At 43.8% G+C, this 27416-nt stretch overlaps 1 protein-coding gene across 2 annotated transcripts in view; it reads right to left on the minus strand.

The window, feature by feature from the left end:
- The window catches only part of LOC139480348 (receptor-type tyrosine-protein phosphatase epsilon-like), a 78466-nt gene that overhangs the window by 5436 nt on the left and 45614 nt on the right, over positions 1–27416 (minus strand). The window contains exons 8-21 of one of the 2 annotated variants that reach the window (XM_071263411.1): positions 24274–24411; positions 22872–22974; positions 21108–21396; positions 18952–19039; positions 16889–16965; positions 15605–15739; positions 15310–15429; positions 13763–13911; positions 13132–13267; positions 10936–11085; positions 9801–9900; positions 8071–8144; positions 1662–1796; positions 345–479 (exon numbers count right to left, since the gene is read on the minus strand). In XM_071263411.1, coding sequence (XP_071119512.1) covers positions 345–479; positions 1662–1796; positions 8071–8144; positions 9801–9900; positions 10936–11085; positions 13132–13267; positions 13763–13911; positions 15310–15429; positions 15605–15739; positions 16889–16965; positions 18952–19039; positions 21108–21396; positions 22872–22974; positions 24274–24411 — 1829 coding nt within the window. Of the gene's footprint in view, positions 1–344; positions 480–1661; positions 1797–8070; positions 8145–9800; positions 9901–10935; positions 11086–13131; positions 13268–13762; positions 13912–15309; positions 15430–15604; positions 15740–16888; positions 16966–18951; positions 19040–21107; positions 21397–22871; positions 22975–24273; positions 24412–27416 lie in introns of those variants that run through there. The other variant, XM_071263412.1, reaches the window with a different exon arrangement.

The raw sequence follows: 27416 nt of genomic DNA on the forward strand, positions 1-27416 counted from the left end.
ACGGTGACCGAACATGAATGGTGACAGAGCATGAACGGTGACAGAACATGAACTGTGACAGAGCATGAACGGTGACAGAACATGAAAGGTGACAACATGAACTGTGACACAACATGAATGGTGACACAACATGAAAGGTGACAAAACATGAATGGTGACAGAACATAAATGGTGACACAACATGAATGGTGACACAATATAAATGGTGACACAACATGAACTGTGACTGAATGACATAGTAACAGAATAGCTATACAACTAATGACACAATACATTATTGTGATGTATCAGGACAATTAAGCAGAGAGTACAAAATAACTGATTATGTACATAACAGATGCTACCTTGACAAGATGGCTGAGTTTAAAGATGCGGATGGTGACGTCAGGGTCAGCTTCAGATGACGACAGCAGCTCCACATTGAGAGGGCCGTACTCTTCTGTGTAGCCATACTCCTCCGGCCAGTACAAGGCACACGACTGGTAAACAAAAACAGATAATCGAAACATGTTAATGTAATAGCTCAGAACATATCACCGTTACGCCAAACCCTAAGTAGTGATGGGGAGGGTGGGCTAGAGGTTTGTAAAGACACATACTTGTTGTTATAGAATAGAGGTGAGGTGAAAAGTGGTTTAACAGAACAGCATGATTAGATTATTGCACTTATAGCAAGGTGTGTGTGTGTGTGTGTGTTCGTGTGTGTGTCTGTGTGCGTGTCTGTGTGTGTGTCTGAGTGCTATGTCATGGCCTTAACATGAAGACCAAGGTTGGACACAGAATACTGACTTCGAGCTGACCAGTCCTTGTTTTATCCCCTTAATACCGAGCACCAGGCAGGGTAACAACAAGTACCATCTTTTAACGTCTTTTTGGTATGAGGCTGCCGAGGATTGAACCACCTTCCACTACACTAGACCATGGAGGTGGCCCTACTTGAAGTGAGCAAGTGAGAAAAGTGAGGATGTTATGCCACTTGGAACACTGTTTCAGTTCTATCTATCACAGCATGTCAAGTCAATGTGGGAGGAAAGCCAAAAGTGATGCGGGTCTTAGACACAGCCAAGAGTATGGTGCTGGCATCAAGAATCCATGTCAGGGTGAATGTGGGATCTGTCACTCTAAAGGGACGTAACTCGGCACAGCTACTTGTGGCATATTAGACAACTTTGTTTGTTTGTTGTTTAACGCAGGACTCAGCAATATTTGGCGGTATGTAAATAATCAAGTCTGGACCAGACAATCCAGTGACTGACATCATCAACATCGATCCTGGCAATGGGATACATCATGCATCAACCAAGTCAGCGAGTCTGACCACCCGATCCCGTTAGTCACCTCTTATGACACGCATAGTCACCTTTTATTGCAAGCATGGGTTGCTGAAGACCTAATCTACCCCAGTTCTTCACAGGTCTATTAAACAGCTAGGCCACCTGAACTCCTACCTTGTAGAGGTGATCGGGTAGTCTAGTGGTTAAAGCAATCACTTGTCACACCGAAAACCCGGGTTCGATTCCCGACAAGGGTACAATGTGTGAAGCCCATTTCTGGTGTCCCCGGCCGTGATAATGCTGGAATATTGCTAAAAGCGGCGTGAATTCAAACTCTCCCACACACTCCGACCTTGTATCAGGATTACGTAAGCCTAGACTACCTACCTTGTCGTTCCTATCAAACTCATTGAGCATGATGATGGTATCGGAGGTATAGTCGTACAACATGCGCCAGAAGTCGGCCACAGTGTTGGGAAGCGGCATCTGAGTGACAATGAAGCGGTCCTTCTGCGTACACCCCTACAACACACCACGGACATTGAACTAGGGCTCTCAAGGCATCAAATTCAAAGCTTCATCAACATTAAATACATTCTTCATAGTTAACATGTTCCGTTCAACATAAACCTTGACAAGAGTAAAATGGACACAGTGTTTAGGAACCAAGATGATCAAACTACTGATACTGTAAACACTTGATTCACAGGCATTGTCTTTTGAAAACTGTTGCAGGCAAAATGTACATGTATAAATTTGAAACCAATGGATGATAGCAGCCTGTATTCCTGAAGGAATAGTACTCATCCTTATTTATGCCAACCTAATCAAACTAAAGCAATTACTTTCTCCAAGTACCAAAGTATTCTTTTCTAAGTTTTGTTTGTTTGTTGGTTGTTTAACGCCGCACTCAGCAATATTCCAGCAATATGACGGCGGTCTGTAAAATAATCAAGTCTGGACCAGACAATCCAGTGATTGATATCATGAGCATCGATCTACGCAATTGGGATCGATGACATGTATCAACCAAGTCAGCAAGCCTGACCACCCGATCCCGTTAGTCGCCTTTTACGACAAGCATAGTCGCCTTTTACGGCAAGCATGGGATGCTGAAGACCTATTCTACCCTGGAATCTTCACGGGTCCTTTTCTAAGTTCATAGATCCTATCCACATTTGGTCAAAAGTGTCGGCATTGATCATTTTTTGTTTGTTGTTCTTTAACGCCGCACTCAGCAATATTCCAGCTATGTGACGGCGGTCTGTAAATAACCGAGTCTGGACCAGACAATCCAGTGACTGACATCATGAGCATCGATCCATGCAATTCGGATCGATGACATGCATCAACAAAGTCAGCGAGCCTGACCACCCGATCCCGTTAGTCGCCTCTTACGACAAGCATAGTCGCCTTTTACGGCAAGTATGGGTTGCTGAAGACCTATTCTACCCCGGAATCTTCATGGGTCCACAGTTCAACGATGTATACAAAGGTGTTTTACACTACATATGGAAATTGGTTGTCAAAGTCAGTGAGCAGAGGACTCTTTTTATTGGATATTAATTTATTCATTTGCTTAGTTTAGATATAAACTTAAGTTTTAGAAAACAATGTTAATACCCAGTATACATTTCAAAACAGAACATATCATAAAGACATTATCCAAAACTGGAAATTAAAATATTGCCAGAACCGACTCATCAAGTCAGAGATTGAGGATCATTTGTCCTCTGTTCCAAGAAGTTGACTATGTGATCACAAGATTCTTAAAAGTTTCAAAGATGTGGAAGGATTGAAGGAATGACGATTACAAAGCTGAACTGTCTTTGACAAGTTAAGATGGTAGCATGTGGAATGTTTTGGTTTGTTGTTTAACGCCGCACTCAGCAATATTCCAGCTATATGACGGCAGTCTGTAAATAATCAAATCAGACAATCCAGTGATTGACATCATAAGCATCGATCCATGCCATGTGGATCGATGACATGCTTCAACCAAGTCAGCGAGCCTGACCACCCGATCCAGTTAGTCGCCTCTTACGACAAGCATAGTCATGAAGGATGGGTTGCTGAAGACCTATTCTACCCCGGATCTTCACGGGCCCCTTCAAAAAGTAATTAACAACAGATAAACAGTCACTTAAATAACTATGGACACAGGATATAAATGGTCCTCAATGACATCAGATAGTGAAACAATGGCTTTAGAAGAGTGCTGTTAACTTGCAAAGTGACATTCAACAGAATGTTAGTAATGTTGAGATGATTGCAAACTGTATTATTCAGCAGCACGTTGCATGAGATTAGACATTCTGCAGAATAGTGGAAAGTGTTAGGTGTCAGCAGTTCAGTGAGTCAATGAGTATCACTGTGAAGTAAAGCTTAGATTCAAAGCAGCTATAGGATATCTTCAATGATTCAATGATGGAACACCAGCTTACAGCTGTCGCAGTTCAACGTTTGTTTGTTTGTTTGTAGTTTAACGCCGCACTCAGCAATATTCCAGCTATATGACGGTGGTCTGTAAAATAATCGAGTCTGGACCAGACAATCCAGTGATTGACATCATGAGCATCGATCCATGCAATTGGGATGGATGACATGTATCAACCGAGTCAGCAAGCCTGACCACCCGATCCCGTTAGTCGCCTTTTACGACAGGCATAGTCGCCTTTTACAGCAAGTATGGGTTGCTGAAGACCTATTCTACCCTGGAATCTTCACGGGTCTGCAGTTCAACGATGTAACACCATCTAACTGGTTGTCGCAGTTCAATGATGTAACACCAGCTAACTGGTGTCGCAGTTCAATGATGTAACACCAGCTAACTGGTGTCGCAGTTCAACGATGTAACACCAGCTAACTGGTGTAGCAGTTCAATGATGTAACACCAGCTAACTGGTTGTCGCAGTTCAACGATGTAACACCAGCTAACTGGTGTCGCAGTTCAATGATGTAACACCAGCTAACTGGTGTCGCAGTTCAATGATGTAACACCAGCTAACTGGTGTAGCAGTTCAATGATGTAACACCAGCTAACTGGTGTCGCAGTTCAACGATGTAACACCAGCTAACTGGTGTCGCAGTTCAGTGATGTAACACCAGCTAACTGGTGTAGCAGTTCAATGATGTAACACCAGCTAACTGGAGTTGCAGTACAGTGATGTAACACCAGCTAACTGGTGTCGCAGTTCAACGATGTAACACCAGCTAACTGGTGTCGCAGTTCAATGATGTAACACCAGCTAACTGGTTGTCGCAGTTCAACGATGTAACACCAGCTAACTGGTGTCGCAGTTCAGTGATGTAACACCAGCTAACTGGTGTAGCAGTTCAATGATGTAACACCAGCTAACTGGTTGTCGCAGTTCAACAGTAACACCAGCTAACTGGTGTCGCAGTTCAATGATGTAACATCAGCTAACTGGTGTCGCAGTTCAATGATGTAACACCAGCTAACTGGTGTAGCAGTTCAATGATGTAACACCAGCTAACTGGTGTCGCAGTTCAATGATGTAACACCAGCTAACTGGTGTAGCAGTTCAATGATGTAACACCAGCTAACTGGTGTAGCAGTTCAATGATGTAACACCAGCTAACTGGAGTTGCAGTTCAACGATGTAACACCAGCTAACTGGTGTAGCAGTTCAATGATGTAACACCAGCTAACTGGTGTAGCAGTTCAATCATGTAACACCAGCTAACTGGAGTTGCAGTTCAACGATGTAACACCATCTAACTGGTGTCGCAGTTCAGTGATGTAACACCAGCTAACTGGTGTCGCAGTTCAATGATGTAACACCAGCTAACTGGAGGGGCAGTTCAATGATGTAACACCAGCTAACTGGTGTAGCAGTTCAATGATGTAACACCAGCTAACTGGAGGGGCAGTTCAATGATGTAACACCATCTAACTGGTGTAGCAGTTCAATGATGTAACATCAGCTAACTGGTGTCGCAGTTCAATGATGTAACACCAGCTAACTGGTGTCGCAGTTCAATGATGTAACATCAGCTAACTGGTGTCGCAGTTCAATGATGTAACACCAGCTAACTGGTGTAGCAGTTCAATGATGTAACACCAGCTAACTGGTGTCGCAGTTCAATGATGTAACACCATCTAACTGGTGTCGCAGTTCAGTGATGTAACACCAGCTAACTGGTGTCGCAGTTCAATGATGTAACACCAGCTAACTGGTGTCGTAGTTCTTGTGTTGAAGACAATGTTCATCGCAGTAATGTTGAGAACGGTGGCCTGCGAAGGTGATGAGAATGTTAACCTGCAGTAATGGTGAGAATGTTAACCTGCAGTAATGTTGAGAACGGTGGCCTGCGATGGTGATGAGAATGTTAACCTGCAGTAATGTTGAGAACGGTGGCCTGCGATGGTGACGAGAATGTTAACCTGCAGTAATGTTGAGAACAGTGGCCTGCGAAGGTGATGAGAATGTTATCCTGCAGTAATGGTGAGAACGGTGGCCTGCGAAGGTGATGAGAATGTTAACCTGCAGTAATGGTGAGAATGTTAACCTGCAGTAATGGTGAGAACGGTGGCCTCGATGTTGATGAGAATTTTAACCTGCAGCAATGTTGAAAATGGTGGCCTCCGACAGTGATGAGAATGGTGGCCTGCGATGTTGATGAGAATGTTAACCTGCAGTAATAGTGAGAACAGTGGCCTGCGATGGTGATGAGAATGTTAACCTGCAGTAATGGTGAGAACAGTGGCCTGCGATGGTGATGAGAATGTTAACCTGCAGAAATGGTGAGAATGGTGGCCTCGATGGTGATGAGAATGTTATCCTAGAGTAATGTTGAGAATGGTGGCCTCCAACAGTGATGAGAATGGTGGCCTACGATGGTGATGAGAATGTTAACCTGCAGTAATGTTGAGAACTGTGGCCTGCGATGTTGATGAGAATGTTAACCTGCAGTAATGGTGAGAACGGTGGCCTGCGATGGTGATGAGAATGTTAACCTACAGTAATATTGAGAACGGTGGCCTGCGATGGTGATGAGAATGTTATCCTGCAGTAATGTTGAGACCGGTGGCCTGCGATGGTGATGAGAATGTTATCCTGCAGTAATGTTGAGAACGGTAGCCTGCGATGGTGATGAGAATGTTATCCTGGAGTAATGGTGAGAATGTTAACCTGCAGTAATATTGAGAACGGTGGCCTGCGATGGTGATGAGAATGTTAACCTACAGTAATATTGAGAACGGTGGCCTGCGATGGTGATGAGAATGTTATCCTGCAGTAATGTTGAGATCGGTGGCCTGCGATGGTGATGAGAATGTTATCCTGCAGTAATATTGAGATCGGTGGCCTGTGATGGTGTAGAGAATGTTATCCTGCAGTAATGTGAAGACCGGTGGCCTGCGATGGTGATGAGAATGTTATCCTGCAGTAATGTTGAGACCGGTGGCCTGCGATGGTGATGAGAATGTTATCCTGCAGTAATGTTGAGACCGGTGGCCTGCGATGGTGATGAGAATGTTATCCTGCAGTAATATTGAGATCGGTGGCCTGCGATGGTGATGAAAATGTTATCCTGCAGTAATGTTGAGACCGGTGGCCTGCGATGGTGATGAGAATGTTATGCTGCAGTAATGTTGAGACCGGTGGCCTGCGATGGTGATGAGAATGTTATCCTGCAGTAATGTTGAGACCGGTGGCCTGCGATGGTGATGAGAATGTTATGCTGCAGTAATGTTGAGACCGGTGGCCTGCGATGGTGATGAGAATGTTAACCTGCAGTAATGTTGAGAATGGTGGCCTGCGATGGTGATGAGAATGTTATCCTGGAGTAATGGTGAGAATGTTAACCTGCAGTAATGTTGAGACCGGTGGCCTGCGATGGTGATGAGAATGTTAACCTGCAGTAATGGTGAGAATGATAACCTGCAGCAATGTTGAGACCGGTGGCCTGCGATGGTGATGAGAATGTTAACCTGCAGTAATGTTGAGAATGGTAGCCTGCGATGGTGATGAGAATGTTATCCTGCAGTAATGGTGAGAATGTTAACCTGCAGTAATGTTGAGACCGGTGGCCTGCGATGGTGATGAGAATGTTAACCTGCAGTAATGGTGAGAATGATAACCTGCAGCAATGTTGAGACCGGTGGCCTGCGATGGTGATGAGAATGTTAACCTGCAGTTATGTTGAGAACAGTGGCCCTGCGATGGTGATGAGAATGTTAACCTGCACTGATGATGAGAACGGTGGCCTGCGATGTTGATGAGAATGTTATCCTGCAGTAATGTTGAGAACGGTGGCATGTGATGTTGATGAGAATGTTAACCTGCAGTAATGGTGAGAAAGTTAACCTGCAGTAATGTTGAGAACGGTGATCTGCGATGTTGATTAGAATGTTAACCTGCAGTAATGGTGAGAATGTTAACCTGCAGTAATGTTGAGAACGGTGGCCTGCGATGTTGATTAGAATGTTAACCTGCAGTAATGTTGAGAACGGTGGCCTGCAATGTTGATGAGAATGTTAACCTGCAGTAATGTTGAGAACGGTGGCCTGCAATGTTGATGAGAATGTTAACCTGCAGTAATGTTGAGAACGGTGGCCTGCGATGTTGATGAGAATGTTAACCTGCACTGATGATGAGAACAGTGGCCTGCGATGTTGATGAGAATGTTAACCTGCAGTAATGGTGAGAATGTTAACCTGCAGTCATGATGAGAAAGTTACTAACTGCTTCTTACTCACACACAGAACTGACACGAGCCACTAACTGCCCCACGATGCAGCAAGACGAGTGGGCGGGGCGGGGGTACTTACAGGGAGGAACACAGCATTGATGTAGTCAGTACAGTTGTCAACAGGCGTGTACAGGAAAGGGCGACACCGATTGGCTAAAAAAAGAGGCACTCAGGGTGAAGGGCAAGCAAGTCACACCATTCCAAAGTGGTAAGTAGTAAACTGGGGAGGTGAAAATATTAATAGGAATTTTAGTAAATCACAATTCCATTCAATAAATTCAATTCAAGCGACAGTAGGGGTGTCATCGTATATCGTGATATTGATGTTTCAGAAAATGTTGAATGTTGATACTGTACAAATTTCTGAATATTGACACATAAGTAACAATTCAGTGCCACAGAAATTATTATATTTATTAAGATTTCTACTGTTTAGACAGACATTGAGTGAGTGAGTGAGTGAGTGAGTGAGTGAGTGAGTATTGTTTTACGCCGCTTTTAGCAATATTCCAGCAATATCACGGCAGGGGACACCCGAAAATGGGCTTCACACATTGTACCCATTGAGCCCGGGTCTTCGGCATTCAAAGCCAATGCTTTAACCACTAGGCTACCCCATTGCCCCTAGACAGACATAGACATTGCAGGTCCATGTAGGTAGCTTTTATCAATGCACATCCAGAATAATTACTCTTATTATTAATCAATATATATCATGATACTTCTGAGACGTATCGACACTAAAATTTCAAATCAATGACACCCCTAAGCGACAGAAGCCTTTCTTCAGGAATGACAGCACACTAGTCTTGATTCTCTTAAAATATTTCTTATCGAAAATTATCTTGGTTGACATTACAAATATTCATTCCAATCAATTACATGCCAATTATTTCCTTATTTTTCATTTAACTTTACAGCTATCGAAGAAACTCATTAACAAAAACATCATTAAAGATGAGAGTACATGATTATAACGTTTATGAATCCTGTTTGCTGAACGACTGTGAAAGCCACACAGCTGGATATGCTGAAGCACAATGCTGTGGCAGACAAGAGACTGTGACTCAAGCATCAAGCCATCACTTGTGCCAATACAAGCATGGCCTCATTCATTCACAACTTACATTGAGAAAAACAGACGGAGCGTTGCGAATGACTGAGAAAGTGAAGAACTCAAGGTCAAGAGGTTTAATGACATGCTCAGATTAAAGAACACCCTGAAAACAAACTGATTCAAGTTTCAAGTTTTCAAATTGACATTATTCTTGAAGGATAATTGTTTGAATCAATAACTCCAAAATACATGCAACTATTTCATGAAAATCCCTCATGCAAACTGAAAATCAAGATGAGCTTCTTACAATAGCTGTTCAAATGTCATGCGGTGGGACTGAAGTGATATTTTCACCTGAAGTTAACTGAAGTTGTTGATAAAGACTGACAATCTGTAAATAACTGAAGAATACCTATAAACACTACTCGGAAAATATTGTAGTACGTGAGTGAGTGGAGCTATTGCCACTTTGAACACTATCTCTGTCACGGCACGGCACGGCACCCAGAGTGGCCTATTGCGCGAGGAAAGCCTCGCATGACACATTTTGAATACAGTGATCACTTCACAGACCACCATCTTCATGGGTGTGCTGCTCACTGTTTGAGGATCAAACCTGGGTCATATCTGGCAAAGAGACATCTCCGCCCAGCACAGAATAGTATGGCACAACTCGGCTGCTACATCTCAACATCAAAGCTGTAACACAGTAACACAAGGAAGCTGAAGAAGCCAGTCTGCTCTTGACTAACCTGGCAAGATGTTCTTGAATCGGTTCTTGTTCATGTTCTCCTCGGCAAAGGCAGCAGAGCACTCACTTCTTTCCACTGTGGGAGACAGGGTCTGTAGCACCTGCAGGGAGAGAGGGGTCAGTCACGTAATACAGGGGGGTCAGTCATGTAACATAGGGGGTCAGTCATGTCACATAGGGGGTGAGTCACACAACACAGGGGGTGAGTCACACAACACAGGGGGGTCAGTCATGTAACACAGGGGGTCAGTCATGTAACATAGGGGGTCAGTCATGTAACATAGGGGGTCAGTCACACAACACAGGGGGTCAGTAACACAACACAGGGGGGTCAGTAACACAACATGGGGGGTCAGTCACACAACACGGGGGGTCAGTCACACAACACAGGGGGAGTCAGTCACACAACACAGGGGGGGTCAGTCACACAACACAGGGGGGGTCAGTCACACAACACATGGGGGGGGGGGGGGGGGGGGTCAGTCACACAACACAAGGGGGTCAGTCACACAACACAGGGGGTAGTGAATATCCTGAAAGTCACCGAGTCATGACATCTGTTATGTTCTCGGAATGAACAGAGTCCACACAATCTGGAATCACGTTCAATAAAGGCCTCAACTGTGCAGACAGGCTTCACTGGACTTAAGCATTTATTATTTTAGCAAGTCAAAGGTGTCTTGTCTGTGACTGACGGCCTGTCATTAAACCCTTGAATATCCCCTTTCCCTATTCTGAACATTCAAACTCAACACAAGCAGGTATTTCCATCATGTTAATAGCAAATAAGCTCCTCACCATCAATGACAGATATACTATAGTAAGATGAAAGAATTTGGTGGTTCTTAACTTCTTTTGAGAAATATACTAGTATCAATGGGCTTCATATCATATTGTAATACATTTATCAATTACTGTAATAAGTTTTACCTTAACATTATATCTCAACCTTCACAAAGGCAACACTAAGTATCAAACTGGCCCACACTCAGTAAATTGACTTGTGATAAATCGTTTGTGTATTGATACAGTATTGGGATAAACATTCTATTTCCAGATTTCTATTTCAGAAGAAGACCCTAAAACTAATTATAAAACCTGACAAGACTATTTCCGGTAACTTGTATCCAGCTTACCTGGTACTGTTCCTCAAGTTTGTTGGGGTCCCCCTCGTTGGCTGCGCTCAGCATATTTTGGTAGGTAGATCGGAATGCAGACTTGGCTATAGTTGTCTCCCCTGATTTGACAGCCTCAAGAACAGCGTCGTAAACAAAGGCATATTGTTCCTGGAATAGTGAGTAGGACCAGGGTATGAAACTCCCAAAAATTTCAGCCAGACCACAGGACTGGCTAGCTGAAATACTTGCCAGCCCTGACCAAAACCTGCCTGCCCACTGTAATCATATGTTTCTCAGGATAAGCTAACAGGATTTCTTTTTGGTTACATTTTCTCATTCATCTTTACATGTGAATTAATCATTATCATCTGGAAATATTTAGAATATTGTCACATATGAAATATCACCCAACCGTCGGGCAGGGGGATTTGAAAATCTGGCAGCCCGAGTTGAAATCAACCCGTCTCGGAGGGTCGGGCAGACAGGTATTTCGAACACTGGTAGGACACAGTCAATGTTACGTCATCATTCTGTCCTTACCAATAACCGTAAAGTTTGTTTGTCTGTCTGTCTGTCTGTCTGTCTGTCTGTCTGTCTGTTTGTCTGTCTGTTTGTTTGTTTGTTGTTTAACGCTGCACTCGGCAATATTCCAGCTATATGATGGCGGTCTGTAAATAATCGAGTCTGGACCAGACAATCCAGGGACTGACATCATGAGCATTGATCCACACAATTGGGATACAATGACTGCATCAACCTGGTCAGCACACCTGATCACCCGATCCAGTTAGTCACTTCTTACAACAAGCATAGTTTCCTTATATGGCAAGTATGGGTTGCTGAAGACCTATTCTACCCCGCATCTTCACTAGTTCAATAACCGTAAAGAGAAAGAGCAGTAAAAATATTTACTTCATCATTTTAAAAAAATGATTAGTGATCAAGACTTTCCATGTCAGTGAGAATATAAACATATACTACATCGCCAATTATTTTTTTAGACAGATTAACTTCATTCACTGCCTCCTGTGGGGATTCAAGGCAGACAGGAAAAGGCCAGTAAGGGCCAGTAAGGGCCAGTAAGGGCCAGAAAGGGCCAGTAAGAATGAGCTTCACACAATGAATGCAGCTGTGAACTCAACCAGGGATGTTGGCTTGACAATTGGGTTGAATCCCAGTACCTTGGGATAATTATAATGATTGATTATTATGGTTTGTATGTTTGCTTCTTGTTATTTAAGGGGGCACGGGTAGCCCAGTCGTCTAAGGCGCTGTGATTCGATGTGCAGAGTTGCGTCCCTTGGGCACACCAGAAACCTATGATTGTGGGTTCCAATCCCAGTTGGCTCCGTTTATGTTTCTAGGTTTGTCAGCACCATACCTGTGCTCGTGGGTTTCGCCAAAGTGGTAAACGTCTGAGACCTGTATCACTTCGGGCTTTCCTCCCACATTAAGCTGACACGACATGATATAACTGTAATACTGTTAAAAGCGGCGTTAACCCCAACTCAGTCACTCTTGTTATTTAACACCAGACTCAGCAAAATTCCGGCTATATGACAATGGTCTTTAAATAATTGAGTCTGGATAAGACAATCCAGTGATTAATATTGTGTTGGTGTTGTTGGTGTGTTGTCTAACGCCGCACTCAGCAATATTCCAGACATATGAGGGCGGTCTGTAAATAATCGAATCTGGACCAGACATTCCAGTGATTAATATCATGAGCATCGATAGATATTGTGAGTAACGCCATCGGGGACATGGTATCAACAAAGTCACCAAGTCTGACCATCCGATCCATTTGGCCATCTCTTATGTTGCTGATATAAATGGCTGCAGCAAGGCCTGGAGACATTGGTTATATCATTGGTTGTAGCAAGGCCTGGAGACATTGGTTATATCATTGTTTGTAGCAAGGCCTGGAGACATTGGTTATATCATTGTTTGTAGCAAGGCCTGGAGACATTGGTTGGTTATATCATTGGTTGTAGCAAGGCCTGGAGACATTGGTTATATCATTGGTTGTAGCAAGGCCTGGAGACATTGGTTGGTTATATCATTGGTTGTAGCAAGGCCTGGAGACATTGGTTATATCATTGGTTGTAGCAAGGCCTGGAGACATTGGTTATATCATTGTTTGTAGCAAGGCCTGGAGACATTGGTTGGTTATATCATTGGTTGTAGCAAGGCCTGGAGTGAGGCTGTAGTTACCCATGTTTGGATCATGTTGACACGGTTGGTCCTCATCAGCTGGGCGATACACAGGACGTCCACCTGGTCCTCTGTCTGGGCCTGCTCCAGCAGGTAGTCAAGAGCGATGTACGTCCCGGTACGGCCGATCCCAGCACTGAAACACAGCAGATCAGTTCAGGTTTTATATACTACCAGCACTGTATACAGTATTTCAATTCAGGTTTTATATACACCCAGCACTGCAATGTAGCAGATCAATTCAGGTTTTATATACACCCAGCACTGAAATACAGCAGATCAATTCAGGTTTTATATACACCCAGCACTGAAATACAGATCAATTCAGGTTTTATATACACCCAGCACTGAAATACAGCAGGTCAATTCAGTTTTTTTATACACCCAGCACTGAATACAGCAGATCAATTCAGGTTTTGTATACACCAAGCAGTGAAATACAGCAGATCAAGTCAAGTTTGATAAGCACTTTTTTACAATATATCTACATCATAATACGCCATTCGTCATTAATCCAGCAACAATTTGAAGGTAACAGCAACCTGAAAAGCCATGTTACGATCAATGATTGACTGGATCATAATGCTGAAAACCAATAAGAATGCTTCCTGCTGAGTGTGCCTGCTAGTACCTGCAGTGACAGAGGATGGGAGCGGAGGACTCCGGGTTGTACATCTGCACCTTGCGTCGGAAGGCGAGGAGGGTCGTGGGGTAGGTGGGTGCACCATGGTCGGACCACGTCGTGAAGTGGAACTGCTTGACTATACGGGATATCTCAAGCTGAAACAGTTTAGTGAATTACCAAGGTAAATACAAACATCCAGAGTGGCAGTTACAAAGGCATAACACCTCATGTCCTGGTTGTCACAGTATGGACTGATACAGTGTAACAGATTATACAAAAGGATCTAAATCACACTTATCCTCAAATCTAAGATATGGAGTGAGTGAGTGAGTGAGTGAGTGAGTGAGTGAGTGAGTGAGTGAGTGAGTGAGTGAGTGAGTGAGAGGTTTTAGGCCGTTTTTAGCAATGTTCCAGCAATATCACGGCAGGGGACACCAGAAATGGGCTTCACACATTGTACTCATGTCAGGAATCGAACTAGGGTCTTCAGCGTGAACAGCGAACGCTTTAAATACTAGGCTACCCGACCATCCCTCAAAGATGTGGAAATATCCCTCAAAGATGTGGAAATATCCCTCAAATAACAAACAAAAACTATAAACAAGAATAAGAAAACAAAAAAATTTATGGATCACATCTTCAGTTTATTGCATTAAGTGACATTTCAGTGTAGATTCTTACACCGTCACTCCAGCTTTATAACGATGTATGACTCAAAATCGAAACATCACTAAATGCAATAAACCAGAAGTTATGCATAAAGTTTTACATTTTCTTTTTACTACCCAACTTCTATTAATACGATTCAGTTAAAACATGTTAATCATAAATCAAGCATCCTCTTCATCTTCAGCCTCGCATTTCGGTAAACCTACACTAACCCGAGATCCATCCCTGTGGTTCTCGTAATCTCACGTTACCTGCCCTTGATTTCCATACGCCAATTTGATTGGCTACTCTACTAGGTCTAACGTACCAATCAGAATGCGAGTTACAAAACAAGCCTCAACATGCTCAATGTTGGTTTGGCTAGTCCCATTGATTATGATCAAGTTAGGGAGAAATTCAACATTGAAAAACTGACTGACACGCAAATAAAAGCCCTCAGAAATCTTTTGATGGTAAGTATGTCTCATGTCCAATAAAACTGGTGGTGGCTTTGGTTTCAAGGTAATAAGAGTGGCCTCCCTTACCCTTTTCCCTTATCTTGACGGTAATATGCTAATGAATATCAAGGGTGGGTAATTTGAGATTGCGAGGCCCATGGGAATGGATCCAGGGTTACGGAAATGCTAGCTAGCCTTGGAGGTGAGTGAGTGAGTGAGTGAATATGGTTTTACGCCGCTTTTAGCAATATTGCAGCAATATGACGGCGGGGGACACCAGAAATGGGCTTCACGCATAGTACCCATGTCGGGAATCAAACCCGGGTCTTCGGTGTGACGAGCGAACGCTTTAACCACTAGGCTACCCGCCTGCCCCGCCCCGGAGATGAAGAGGATGGACTCCAAGAGACACAACTTTGACACTGAGTGTGCCAGGTATTGGCTGACCTGTGATATTTCGAATGTTCTGATGGTGTAGTCAGTATACTTGGCCGTGTCCACTATCCTGACCGTCACCTCCCCGTACTTGATGCCTCCCTCCTCCGGCCAATACTGCTCACATTTTTTCTGCACAAAATAAACAAAAACAAAATAACAACTTTTAGATCGATGCTCATGATGTCGATCACTGCATTGTCTGGTCCAGACTCGATTTTTTACAGACCACCGTCATACAGCTTAAATATTGGTGAGTGCTGCATCAACACTGGTCAAACAACAAACAAACAAACAACATGCTTACCTTACAAGCCTCCACTAGGTTGGTCAGCATGACCACCTTACATACTCTCTGCTGCCAAACCATCCTCCAGAAGTCTCGGATCATGGCCTTGTTTGGTCCTTGAGATGCAATGTATTGATGTTGTTTGCTGTAGCCCTGAAACACACAACACACACACTTAAGAACTGGAGTTTTCTACAACACAAACGATTTAATGAAATAGGACTCAAGTTTAGCATGCTTTGCACAATAGTGAGTCTGGTTTAATGCCGCTTTTAACAGTATTCCAGTTATATCAAGGTGTGTCAGCTTAATGTGGGAGGAAAGCCCATACCAAAGTGATGCAGGTCTCCGACGTTTACCACTTCGGTGAAACCCAAGAGCACGGGTATGGTGCTGACAAACCTGGAAACATATCCGGGGCAAACCAGGATTCCAACCCACAATCATAGGTTTCTGGCGTGCCTAAGGGACGCAACTCAGTATACTGAGTCAGAGCCGACCAGTCCTTGTTTTAGCCCTTAATGCTGAGCGCAAGACACGGTAACAACAAGTACCATCTTTAAAAGTCTTTTGGTATGACGCAGCTGGGGATTGAACCCCGGACCTTCCACTCTCCGGGCGGACGCTCTACCACTAGACCACAGAGGCGGTCGCCATGTGAATAAAAGAACTTGTGTCCTTGGAATAACAAGCAAACTTCTGAACAAGGAGGCTATTCCACCACTAGGGCTGGGACGAGTCCAAATTTACTACCCAGGTACCCTCCACCCTATTACCTGACCCTACCCGGGTACCCGTTGTAGATATTTAGAGATAGGTACAAGGTGTCCGATTTGGAAAAGTTTGACCGTAGCCCTGGCAAAATGTATTTAGAAACATGTGTAAAACGATCTGGTCATGCATACACTGATGTTTACTGCATGAAGTTTTATCTTTATTCGAACATATAAAAGTCAGAAGGAATGGGCGCATTGTCAGAAAGAAATGGGAACATTAGTGACTTGTAGTGTGTAACCATAGAGTTTTAGATAATTTTTGTCATTAAACAATACATCACGTGACTAACCACAGGTCCGGGTAGTCCAGTGGTTACCCGAGTCCTACTCAGGACCCACCCGACCCGAGTACCCAAGTTACCCGTCCCAGCCCTAACCACCACCTTGTCAATAGTCATAATATCTGAGAAATTTATTGTCAACATTGAACTTCGTACTCATCAGTTCATCCACATCATTCATTTCATCTACAAACAACTGCAGCAACACAAGTACTGTGTTTCTATATGTCAAGTTGCATACTTACATCCATGAAGTTCGCGTTGACGTAATCCGAGTTGGCTTCACTGGTCATGGGGTCTAAAGTAACCCTGGAATGGTCATCTGGAACACACAGACAAGAAGTCACATCAGTAGTCTCAGTACATACCCAGACACATGCTCACATCAGTAGTCTCAGTGCATACCCAGACACATGCTCACATCGGTAGTCTCAGTACATTCCCAGACACATGCTCACATCTGTAGTGTCAGTACATACCCAGAGACATGCTCACATCGGTAGTCTCAGTACATACCCAGACACATGCTCACATCGGTAGTGTCAGTACATACCCAGACACATGCTCATATCGGTAGTCTCAGTACATACCCAGACACATGCACACATCAGTAGTGTCAGTACATACCCAGAGACGTACATGCTCACATCAGTAGTCTCAGTACATACCCAGACACATGCTCACATCGGTAGTCTCAGTACATACCCAGACACATGTTCACATCGGTAGTCTCAGTACATACCCAGACACATGCTCACATCGGTAGTGTCAGTACATACCCAGAGACATGCTCACATCGGTAGTCTCAGTACATACCCAGACACATGCTCACATCGGTAGTCTCAGTACATACCCAGAGACGTACATGCTCACATCGGTAGTCTCAGTACATACCCAGAGACATGCTCACATCGGTAGTCTCAGTACATACCCAGACACATGCTCACATCAGTAGTCTCAGTACATACCCAGACACATGCTCACATCGGTAGTCTCAGTACATACCCAGAGACATGCTCACATCAGTAGTGTCAGTACATACCCAGACACATGCTCACATCGGTAGTCTCAGTACATACCCAGACACATGCTCACATCGGTAGTCTCAGTACATACCCAGAGACATGCTCACATCGGTAGTCTCAGTACATACCCAGAGACATGCTCACATCAGTAGTGTCAGTACATACCCAGAGACATGCTCACATCGGTAGTGTCAGTACATACCCAGAGACATGCTCACATCGGTAGTCTCAGTACATACCCAGAGACATGCTCACATCAGTAGTGTCAGTACATAGCCAGAGACATGCTCACATCGGTAGTCTCAGTACATACCCAGACACATGCTCACATCAGTAGTCTCAGTACATACCCAGAGACATACATGCTCACATCGGTAGTGTCAGTACATACCCAGACACATGCTCACATCAGTAGTCTCAGTACATACCCAGACACATGCTCACATCAGTAGTGTCAGTACATACCCAGACACATGCTCACATCAGTAGTCTCAGGACATACCCAGACACATGCTCACATCAGTAGTCTCAGTACATACCCAGACACATGCTCACATCGGTAGTGTCAGTACATACCCAGAGACATGCTCACATCGGTAGTCTCAGTACATACCCAGACACATGCTCACATCAGTAGTCTCAGTACATACCCAGACACATGCTCACATCAGTAGTGTCAGTGCATACCCAGACACATGCTCACATCGGTAGTGTCAGTACATACCCAGACACATGCTCACATCGGTAGTCTCAGTACATACCCAGAGACATGCTCACATCTGTAGTGTCAGTACATACCCAGAGACATGCTCACATTGGTAGTCTCAGTACATACCCAGACACATGCTTACATCAGTAGTGTCAGTACATACCCAGAGACATGCTCACATAAGTAGTCTCAGTACATACCCAGAGACATGCTCACATCAGTAGTCTCAGTACATACCCAGAGACATGCTCACATCAGTAGTGTCAGTACATACCCAGAGACATGCTCACATCAGTAGTCTCAGTACATACCCAGACACATGCTCACATAAGTAGTCTCAGTACATACCCAGAGACGTACAATATCGGGATAGGGGGACAGCAATATCAGTATAGGAGACAGAAATATCAGGATAGGGGACAGAGGTTTCACTACCAAAGCTACTTAACCCCATCAGCAAGCTGACATTGTAAGGATGTCATCAAACTAATGACAAACTATTCCTATCTGTCTTTGTGTAATTCTTACATGATAGTTGATAAAGTTGCCAAACTTAGTCTTGTTGTCAACTTACAAGCAACAATGTTTCCGTATCTGTTCTTGGCCTTGTTGTCAGCTCGTCTGGCCACCTCACACAGAGCCAGCAGACCCATGGGCAGCTCCTGAAACAGGAGCAGTCTTCAGTAAGGATGGGTACTGGAGCTTCAAAGTGTATCACAATATTAAACTTTTATGACCAAGACGGCCAATAATAATGAATTTGGTGTTAAAAGTGATTCCTGTATATTCAATACTTGGTATTTGTGACTGGATGTGATTGTCAGTAATATAGCACTACAACATGACATGATTTACGTCACTGACACACGGTTGGAAAAGGCTGATTCAGTGTCTCTTTAAGATTGAGACAAGATTGATATTGACAGCCATAAACATAACTGTAAATGATTTCTGATCAAATCGTAACCAGTTTTCCGAGTAATCATGACAAGTACATTGAATCTGTAGTAATAGACCAATGGAATGATCTAATGGAGAGTCAACATAAGACCTAATGGAGAGTTGACATAAGACCTAATGGAGAGTCAACATAAGACCTAATGGAGAGTCAACATAAGACCTAATGGAAAGTTGACATAAGACCTAATGGAGAGTCAACATTAGACCTAATGGAGTGTCGACATAAGACCTAATGGAGTGTTGACATAAGACCTAATGGAGAGTCAACATAAGACCTAATGGAGAGTCAACATAAGATCTAATGGAGAGTCAGCATAAGACCTAATGGAGAGTCAACATAAGACCTAATGGAGTGTCGACATAAGACCTAATGGAGTGTCGACATAAGACCTAATGGAGAGTTGACATAAGACCTAATGGAGTGTCGACATAAGACCTAATGGAGAGTCAACATAAGACCTAATGGAGAGTCAACATAAGACCTAATGGAGAGTCAACATAAGACCTAATGGAGAGTCAACATAAGACCTAATGGAGTGTCAACATAAGACCTAATGGAGAGTCAACATAAGACCTAACGGAGAGTTGACATAAGACCTAATGGAGAGTCAACATAAGACCTAATGGAATGTCAACATAACACCTGATCGAGAGTTGACATAAGACCTAATGGAGAGTTGACATAAGAGCTACGGGAGGGTCAACATAAGACCTAATGGAGAGTCAACATAAGACCTAATGGAGTGTCGACATAAGACCTAATGGAGAGTCAACATAAGACCTAATGGAGTGTCGACATAAGGCCTAACGGAGAGTCGACATAAGACCTAATGGAGTGTCGACATTAGACCTAATGGAGTGTTGACATAAGACCTAATGAAGAATCAACATAAGACCTAATGGAGAGTTGACATAAGATCTAATGGAGTGTTGACATAAGATCTAATGGAGTGTTGACATAAGACCTAATGGAGTGGCGATAGAAGGCCTAATGGAGAGTCGACATAAGACCTAATGGAGAGTCGACATAAGACCTAATGGAGAGTCAACATAAGACCTAATGGAGTGTCAACATAAGACCTAATGGAGTGTCAACATAAGACCTAATGGAGAGTCAACATAAGACCTAATGGAGAGTCAACATAAGACCTAATGGAGTGTCGACATAAGACCTAATGGAGTGTTGACATAAGACCTAATGGAGAGTCAACATAAGACCTAATGGAGAGTCAACATAAGATCTAATGGAGAGTCAACATAAGACCTAATGGAGAGCCAACATAAGACCTAATGGAGTGTCAACATAAGACCTAATGGAGTGGTGATAGAAGGCCTAATGGAGTGTCAACATAAGACCTAATGGAGAGTCAACATAAGACCTAATGGAGAGTCGACATAAGACCTAATGGAGTGGTGATAGAAGGCCTAATGGAGTGTCAACATAAGACCTAATGGAGTGGCGATAGAAGGCCTAATGGAGAGTCAACATAAGACCTAATGGAGAGTCGACATAAGACCTAATTGAGAGTCAACATAAGACCTAATGGAGAGTCGACATAAGACCTAATGGAGTGGTGATAGAAGGCCTAATAGTTTTTTCCTGGAATATAATGCTGTGTTATCAGATGTATAAAACAAAGGTCAAGTTCAAGTGAACGATAGATTTTCAAGCAAAGGCCAGCAGCATTAAAAACCAACACAACCGTGAGTTACAAGGAGTGCTGTGACATCCTTCTCCTACAACACATGGACTAAAGCCGAGGCACATACCTCAAATTCCTGTTTAAATCCCAGACAGTTATTCTCCCTGTGCTTCTTGATGTAATCGGCAAGGTCCACCAGTTTGACAGGGCTTGTCTGCTTCTTACTGTTGATGTTGACGTATATCGGTTCATTGATCTCTTCGCTTCCGCCATTTTCATCCTGATCCAGTCGTGTCACGTCTCCGACCCGCGAGTCACTCAACAAGCGAGCACTCTCGCTGTGGCCATTGTTCTCCGCCTCCCGCGGGTCCAAGGGAAGAGGATTGCTCACATCCATACGCTTATGGCGCCGCTTCCTGAAAGATACATCACAGTGAAAACACATCATACGAAAAAAGCATCTTACAGCTGTTGAAACCCATGCTAGTCAGCTAACCCTCGACAACTAAATTGTGCTGAGGGCAAGTAAAAAGCCATTGATTGTAGTCCTCATAGTAGACACATAACATTTCAGGGCTACAATTCTTAACCAGTTCCAAAAGATTCCATAAGCTACAATAAAACTGACAGAGAATGTAAACATAGTTAACATGTCCATCTTATTCAAGCAGGACTAACAAAAAAACACTTTTAAAACTATTTATGTTTTGCATTTCTATGCTTTTTAGACAGACACTATTTTAAGAAATATAGAAACAACACAAAAAAAGCCCATAAAAACACTTCCGAAAATGGTACAATTTAATCATTCAAAATAAACTTGTCAGCGTCGAAAAAGAGAATAAACATCTTCTACATCAGAATAAATCATGTCTCAAACTCATTCCTTTTCCAGCCACTGAAATAGCTGCCAGGACAACACCATTACAGATGACTCTTTCAAACAGCTGATTCAATACCCTTCCATTTGTTTGTTAGATTGTTTGTTGTTTAAAGTTGCACTTGGCAATATCAAGCTCCATGACGCCAGTCTTTAAATTATCAAGTCTGGAGCAGGCAATCCAGTGATTGATATCGTGAGCAGCATACTAGCCAGTCGAAGTATGAAATCATGCTATCAACACAGCCACAGTGCCTGACAAACAGATCAATCAAGTTGCCTCTCAAGACCAGAATAAGTTGCTAGGCACTGTTCTAAACAGTGTTAAACTCACTAAATAAACTGAGGGCCTTAAGGACCAGCACATTTCAAAAGCTGTAGGCCCAGTGGAAAAACTGTAGGCCCAGTGGAAAAACTATAGGCCCAGTGGAAAAGTGAGTGAGTGAGTTGGGTTTAACGCCGCTTTTAACAGTATTCCAGTTATATCATGGCGTGTCAGCTTTATGTGGGAGGAAAGCCCGAAGTGATGCAGGTCTCAGACGTTTACCACTTCGGTGAAACCCATAAGCACGGGTATGGTGCTGACAAACCTAGAAACATAATCCGGGCGAACCGGGATTCGAACCCACAATCATAGGTTTCAGGCATGCCAAGGGACGCAACTCTGCACAGCGAATCGCGGCGCCTTAGACGACTGGGCCACCCGTGCCCCCGATAGGTAACTCTGGTATTTCTGTTTGAACAAGATTTACTCACTCACTCATTATACATATTTATTGCAATCATTTTAGCAACTTGGTCACATTTATTACCTCTTAACAAAACCATGGCAGGCCAACAAGGTACTGCGGACCTGGGCCCTGTTCCACAAAGCTATCTTTGCGCTAAGGTGGACGTAACTCTTATACTTAAACATGGGCTTACAATAGCCCTGGCGCTAAGATTACTTTATGGAATAGGGCCCTGTTGTGTTGTCCTCATGTGTGGTACAAGTGACTGTTTAATCCCTACCTGTAGAGCACAAATGCCAGGATGAGGATGATGACAATGATGACGATGACGACAGCTGCAACGATCCCACCAGTTATCTTCCCTTCCTCTAGTGCTTCGACAGCTACAACAAAGTTATATAAGTTATTTTGTATGAAATATATGAATAATAATCATTTCAGATGCTCTTAAGCATTGTTGATATTTGTGTGTACACTAACATTTTTTTATTATTTGGATAATAATATAGGAATACAAGACCAGCCCATCACTACACCCCTCTATACACACACAACTAATCTCACCTTCAGCACACCTGAATCCCAGGAACACATCTCTACACAACGCTATACACAGACAACAATCTCACCTTCAGCACATCTGTATCCCAGGAACCCATCACTACACACCTCTATACACAGACAACAATCTCACCTTCAACACACCTGTATCCCAGGAACCCATCACTACACCCCTCTATACACAGACAACTAATCTTACCTTCAGCACACCTGTATCCCAGGAACCCATCACCACACCCCTCTATACACAGACAACTAATCTTACCTTCAGCACACCTGTATCCCAGGAACCCATCACTACACCCCTTTATACACAGACAACAATCTCACCTTCAACACACCTGTATCCTAGGAACCCATCACTACACACCTCTATACACAGACAACTAATCTCACCTTCAGCACACCTGTATCCCAGGAACCCATCACTACACCCCTCTATACACAGACAACTAATCTCACCTTTACCACACCTGTATCCTAGGAACCCATCTCTACACCCCTCTATACACAGACAACTTATCTCACCTTCAGCACACCTGTATCCTAGGTACCCATCACTACACCCCTCTATACACAGACAACTAATCTCACCTTCAGCACACCTGTATCCTAGGTACCCATCACTACACCCCTCTATACACAGACAACTAATCTTACCTTCAGCACACCTGTATCCTAGGTACCCATCACTACACCCCTCTATACACAGACAACTAATCTCACCTTCAGCACACCTGAATCCCAGGAACCCATCTCTACACCCCTTTATACACAGACAACTAATCTTACCTTCAGCACACCTGTATCCCAGGAACCCATCACTACACCCCTCTATACACAGACAACTAATCTTACCTTCAGCACACCTGTATCCCAGAAACCCATCACTACACCCCTCTATACACAGACAACTAATCTCACCTTCAGCACACCTGTATCCCAGGAACCCATCACTACACCCCTCTATACACAGACAACTAATCTCACCTTCAACACACCTGTATCCTAGGAACCCATCTCTACACCCTTCTATACACAGACAACTAATTTTACCTTCAACACACCTGTATCCTAGGAACCCATCTCTACACCCTTCTATACACAGACAACAATCTCACCTTCAGCACACTGGTATCCCAGGAACCCATCACTACACCCGTCCATGCACTGGCCTGTTTTTGCAAGACATGGTTTGCCAAATTTGCAGCTTCCACAAGCAAATGAACAGTTTTCTCCATAATGTCCATCTTCACAGTCTGAAAATCAGAACAAATATTCTTGAGTTTATGCACGACTGAAGAAGTTCTCTTATAATTTTCAAGAAAAAAAGACAAGATATGGGAGTCTCTCCCTGCCATAAATTCCTGATTGTTTGTATTCTAAAAGAAAAGTATTAACTAATATCAACTGATCAAGTTGCCATCACAAAAATTCTATAATCAGGGTATAATGGGTGTTTTTATATTCTTCTGCATTACAATTGTCCATTGCTCCTACTGCCGAAGTCCAAATCCAAACGGAATGACGATGCATCAGCATCTTCAGTAATTCTTTTGCCCAACATGACCTCCATGACCCTCGTGACATCTGGTCATTATTGTCTTCTTCAGGGCTGATAGTACAGTGGGGAGGAAGTCGTGAGTCACAGGAAGGCCCCTCGGTAATGGAGGATAAGTATATAAAATAAACATAATACTCTGATAATGGAATATTTTTAACTTATCTTGCAAATACATATTTCACTTTATACGACGGTGCATACATTCAGTTCAGTGCTAGGAAAGATGTCACGTGTCATGGCATCTCGTAGAGTGGTCCTGCAAGTTGGGCTTGCCTGTGATATGGGGGTAACACCATCATGGATAGAGAAGTTGGTTCTGAGGGTCCTGTAGTAGATTGGACAACTCAGGAGCTTTAGAACTGGTTACCCGGCAACATGTGACAGGCGCCAAAAGGATCAAGGACAGGTTAGTTGTTGAATTGATCTTTTGGATCACCCGGGGTAGGAGAGTTGGTGGGGGAAACAGGTAGGGGGCTGAGACCTTCCCAGTCTAATGCTAAGGCATCAACATTCCAGGTCTGAGGGTCCGGCTTGGACACATAAACGTCAGAGACAGGTTGATGTTCGGCTGCCTTAACTGCTGGCAGAGTAGACGGAAGCACTCTAGATGTTGCTTCCACTCTGTGGGTGATGGGCAGTCTGGCCTTGATACTGCATAGGCCAAGACATTTCTGCACTTGGGTATGTGTCTTGCTCTGGCCTCCAATGGAATCCTGTGTATTAGATGGTAAAAGCAGAATGTCTGGTTCAAAAGGGAGCTTGAGAGGGATAATCCCTGCTTGTTGCAGAACCAGACGACCGCTGTGTTGTCCATGGTAATCTGCAGCTTGACGTTGGTCAGTCAATGAGCCAAATACTGTACTGCCTAGATGACGGCTTGCAGTTCCACGTTGTTGATGTACCGGTCTTTCTGTTCTGGAGACCGCAGCACTGAGGTTGTCTGGTCCAAGAAGTGGGCTCCCCATCCCTGGAGTGAGGTGTTGACCCATCCCTGGAGTGAGGTGTTGACAAACAAGTGATGGGACGTTTTGAACTCAAGGGGACGCTGACTGAGGAATTGATGGGATTAGCCACAAGTCGACATATTTTTGAAGGGGGTCTGGCAACGTGATCAAAATCCAATCTCGCTGGCTCCATAGATAAGGAGCCAGAAACAGTTGTAGTGGCCTTATATTGACCATCCACCTGCCCGTGAGTCAATGCCGCTGTGAGAAGGCAAGCAACACTAGCCAATGATGAACAGATTGAGGGCTGGCTAGTGCCATCTGGACATTTGTGACAATCTTGTCCCATTGATTTGTGTCAGTGTTACTTCCAACTTCCTGGAGTTGAGTAACCAACTCAGCGCATCATGAAATCCTGTTGTGAAACGAGTCGTCTCGCTAGGTGGTTTATGAGGCAGTCATCTACGTATGACATGAAGCCGATCTCCCTCTGGTGTACATGGTGTAGGTAGGAGATGATTGGCTTCATATTGCACATGAACTACCATGGGGCCGCTAACATGGCAAATGGGAGACCAGCTAATTGGTAGTGTGGTCGTTGAAGACGAATCTCTAGAACTTCCTGTGCAGCTGGTGGATAGGGACAGGGAGGTAGGCGTCTTGGATGTCTAGGGAGATGAGATAGTCACCTGGAAAGATGGACACACGTAGAAGCGGAAGAGTGGTCATCCTGAACCACTGTGGAGGCTCTAAATAGCGCTGATTGAAGATCCAGGAGGATCTTGATGTTGATGGCAAGGAGCTGGGGGTGATCTGATCTGAACTCCTCTGATGCTGTAATGGTCATCATTGGGGAGTCCTCTAGGAATGTGAGCAGATAGCTGTGTCTTAATAACTTCATTACAAAGTGGTCCCCAAGAGGAATTCAATTTGCTAAAACAGTGAAAGTCTTTCCCCTACCGGTGACTCTCGGTGACTCTCGGATAGGGACAGCTGGGGGAGGAAGTTACCGGTTGTGCCTGTCCCCTGGGAAGACTTCTTCGAGCCTCTCCTTCCGGAGAACCCAGATCGACAGGCACTGACGGATGCGCCTCTGGGGTAGGAGCCATGATTCTTGCCTCGAAAAGAATCCTTCGTGTGTCTCTCATTGGCCTGTTTAGTGAAATCATGGCAAGGCTGGTAGCTGCCCTTACCGACAAGTCTGGTATAAGTGAGAAAGTCTGTATCACAGAGGGAAGCGCATGAGGGATACCTTCGGTTGGGAATACATGGCGTTTAACAATCTGAGCATCGGAGATGTGGATCCTTCGCCGATTTCTTGCCGTTACATAAACCACATTTGCCATCTGTAACATGGGAGTAACAGGTAACCCCATAAACGACATAAAAGCCTGCTCAAGTCTAGTTATTTGTACTGTGATGTGACGTCACAGTGAAACTATTACGAGGGAGCAAAAAACACATTTTTTATAGCAAATAAGTTTGATGACTTGATAATATGAAGGATAAAAAATGCAAAAAAAGTGAAACAACCATCCATGTGTCCCTCCAACAGAAAAAATGGCCGACACGAAGCACAAGGTGTAGACATGGATTTTTAACTTCGAAGCAATGAAAACGCTGAACAACCTTGTCCACTGAGATAACACACCAACTACATTCAAAACAGCATGAATTCAACCAGCAAAGGATAGAATCTTTAAAAAAACAGGTACGATCTCATCTCTCACGTGCTGCTTCGTTAGGGAAGAAGAGA

This window comes from Haliotis cracherodii, unplaced genomic scaffold (assembly GCF_022045235.1).
Source record: "Haliotis cracherodii isolate W230 unplaced genomic scaffold, xgHalCrac1.p SCAF_4, whole genome shotgun sequence".
In the NCBI taxonomy this organism is placed as follows: domain Eukaryota; kingdom Metazoa; phylum Mollusca; class Gastropoda; order Lepetellida; family Haliotidae; genus Haliotis; species Haliotis cracherodii.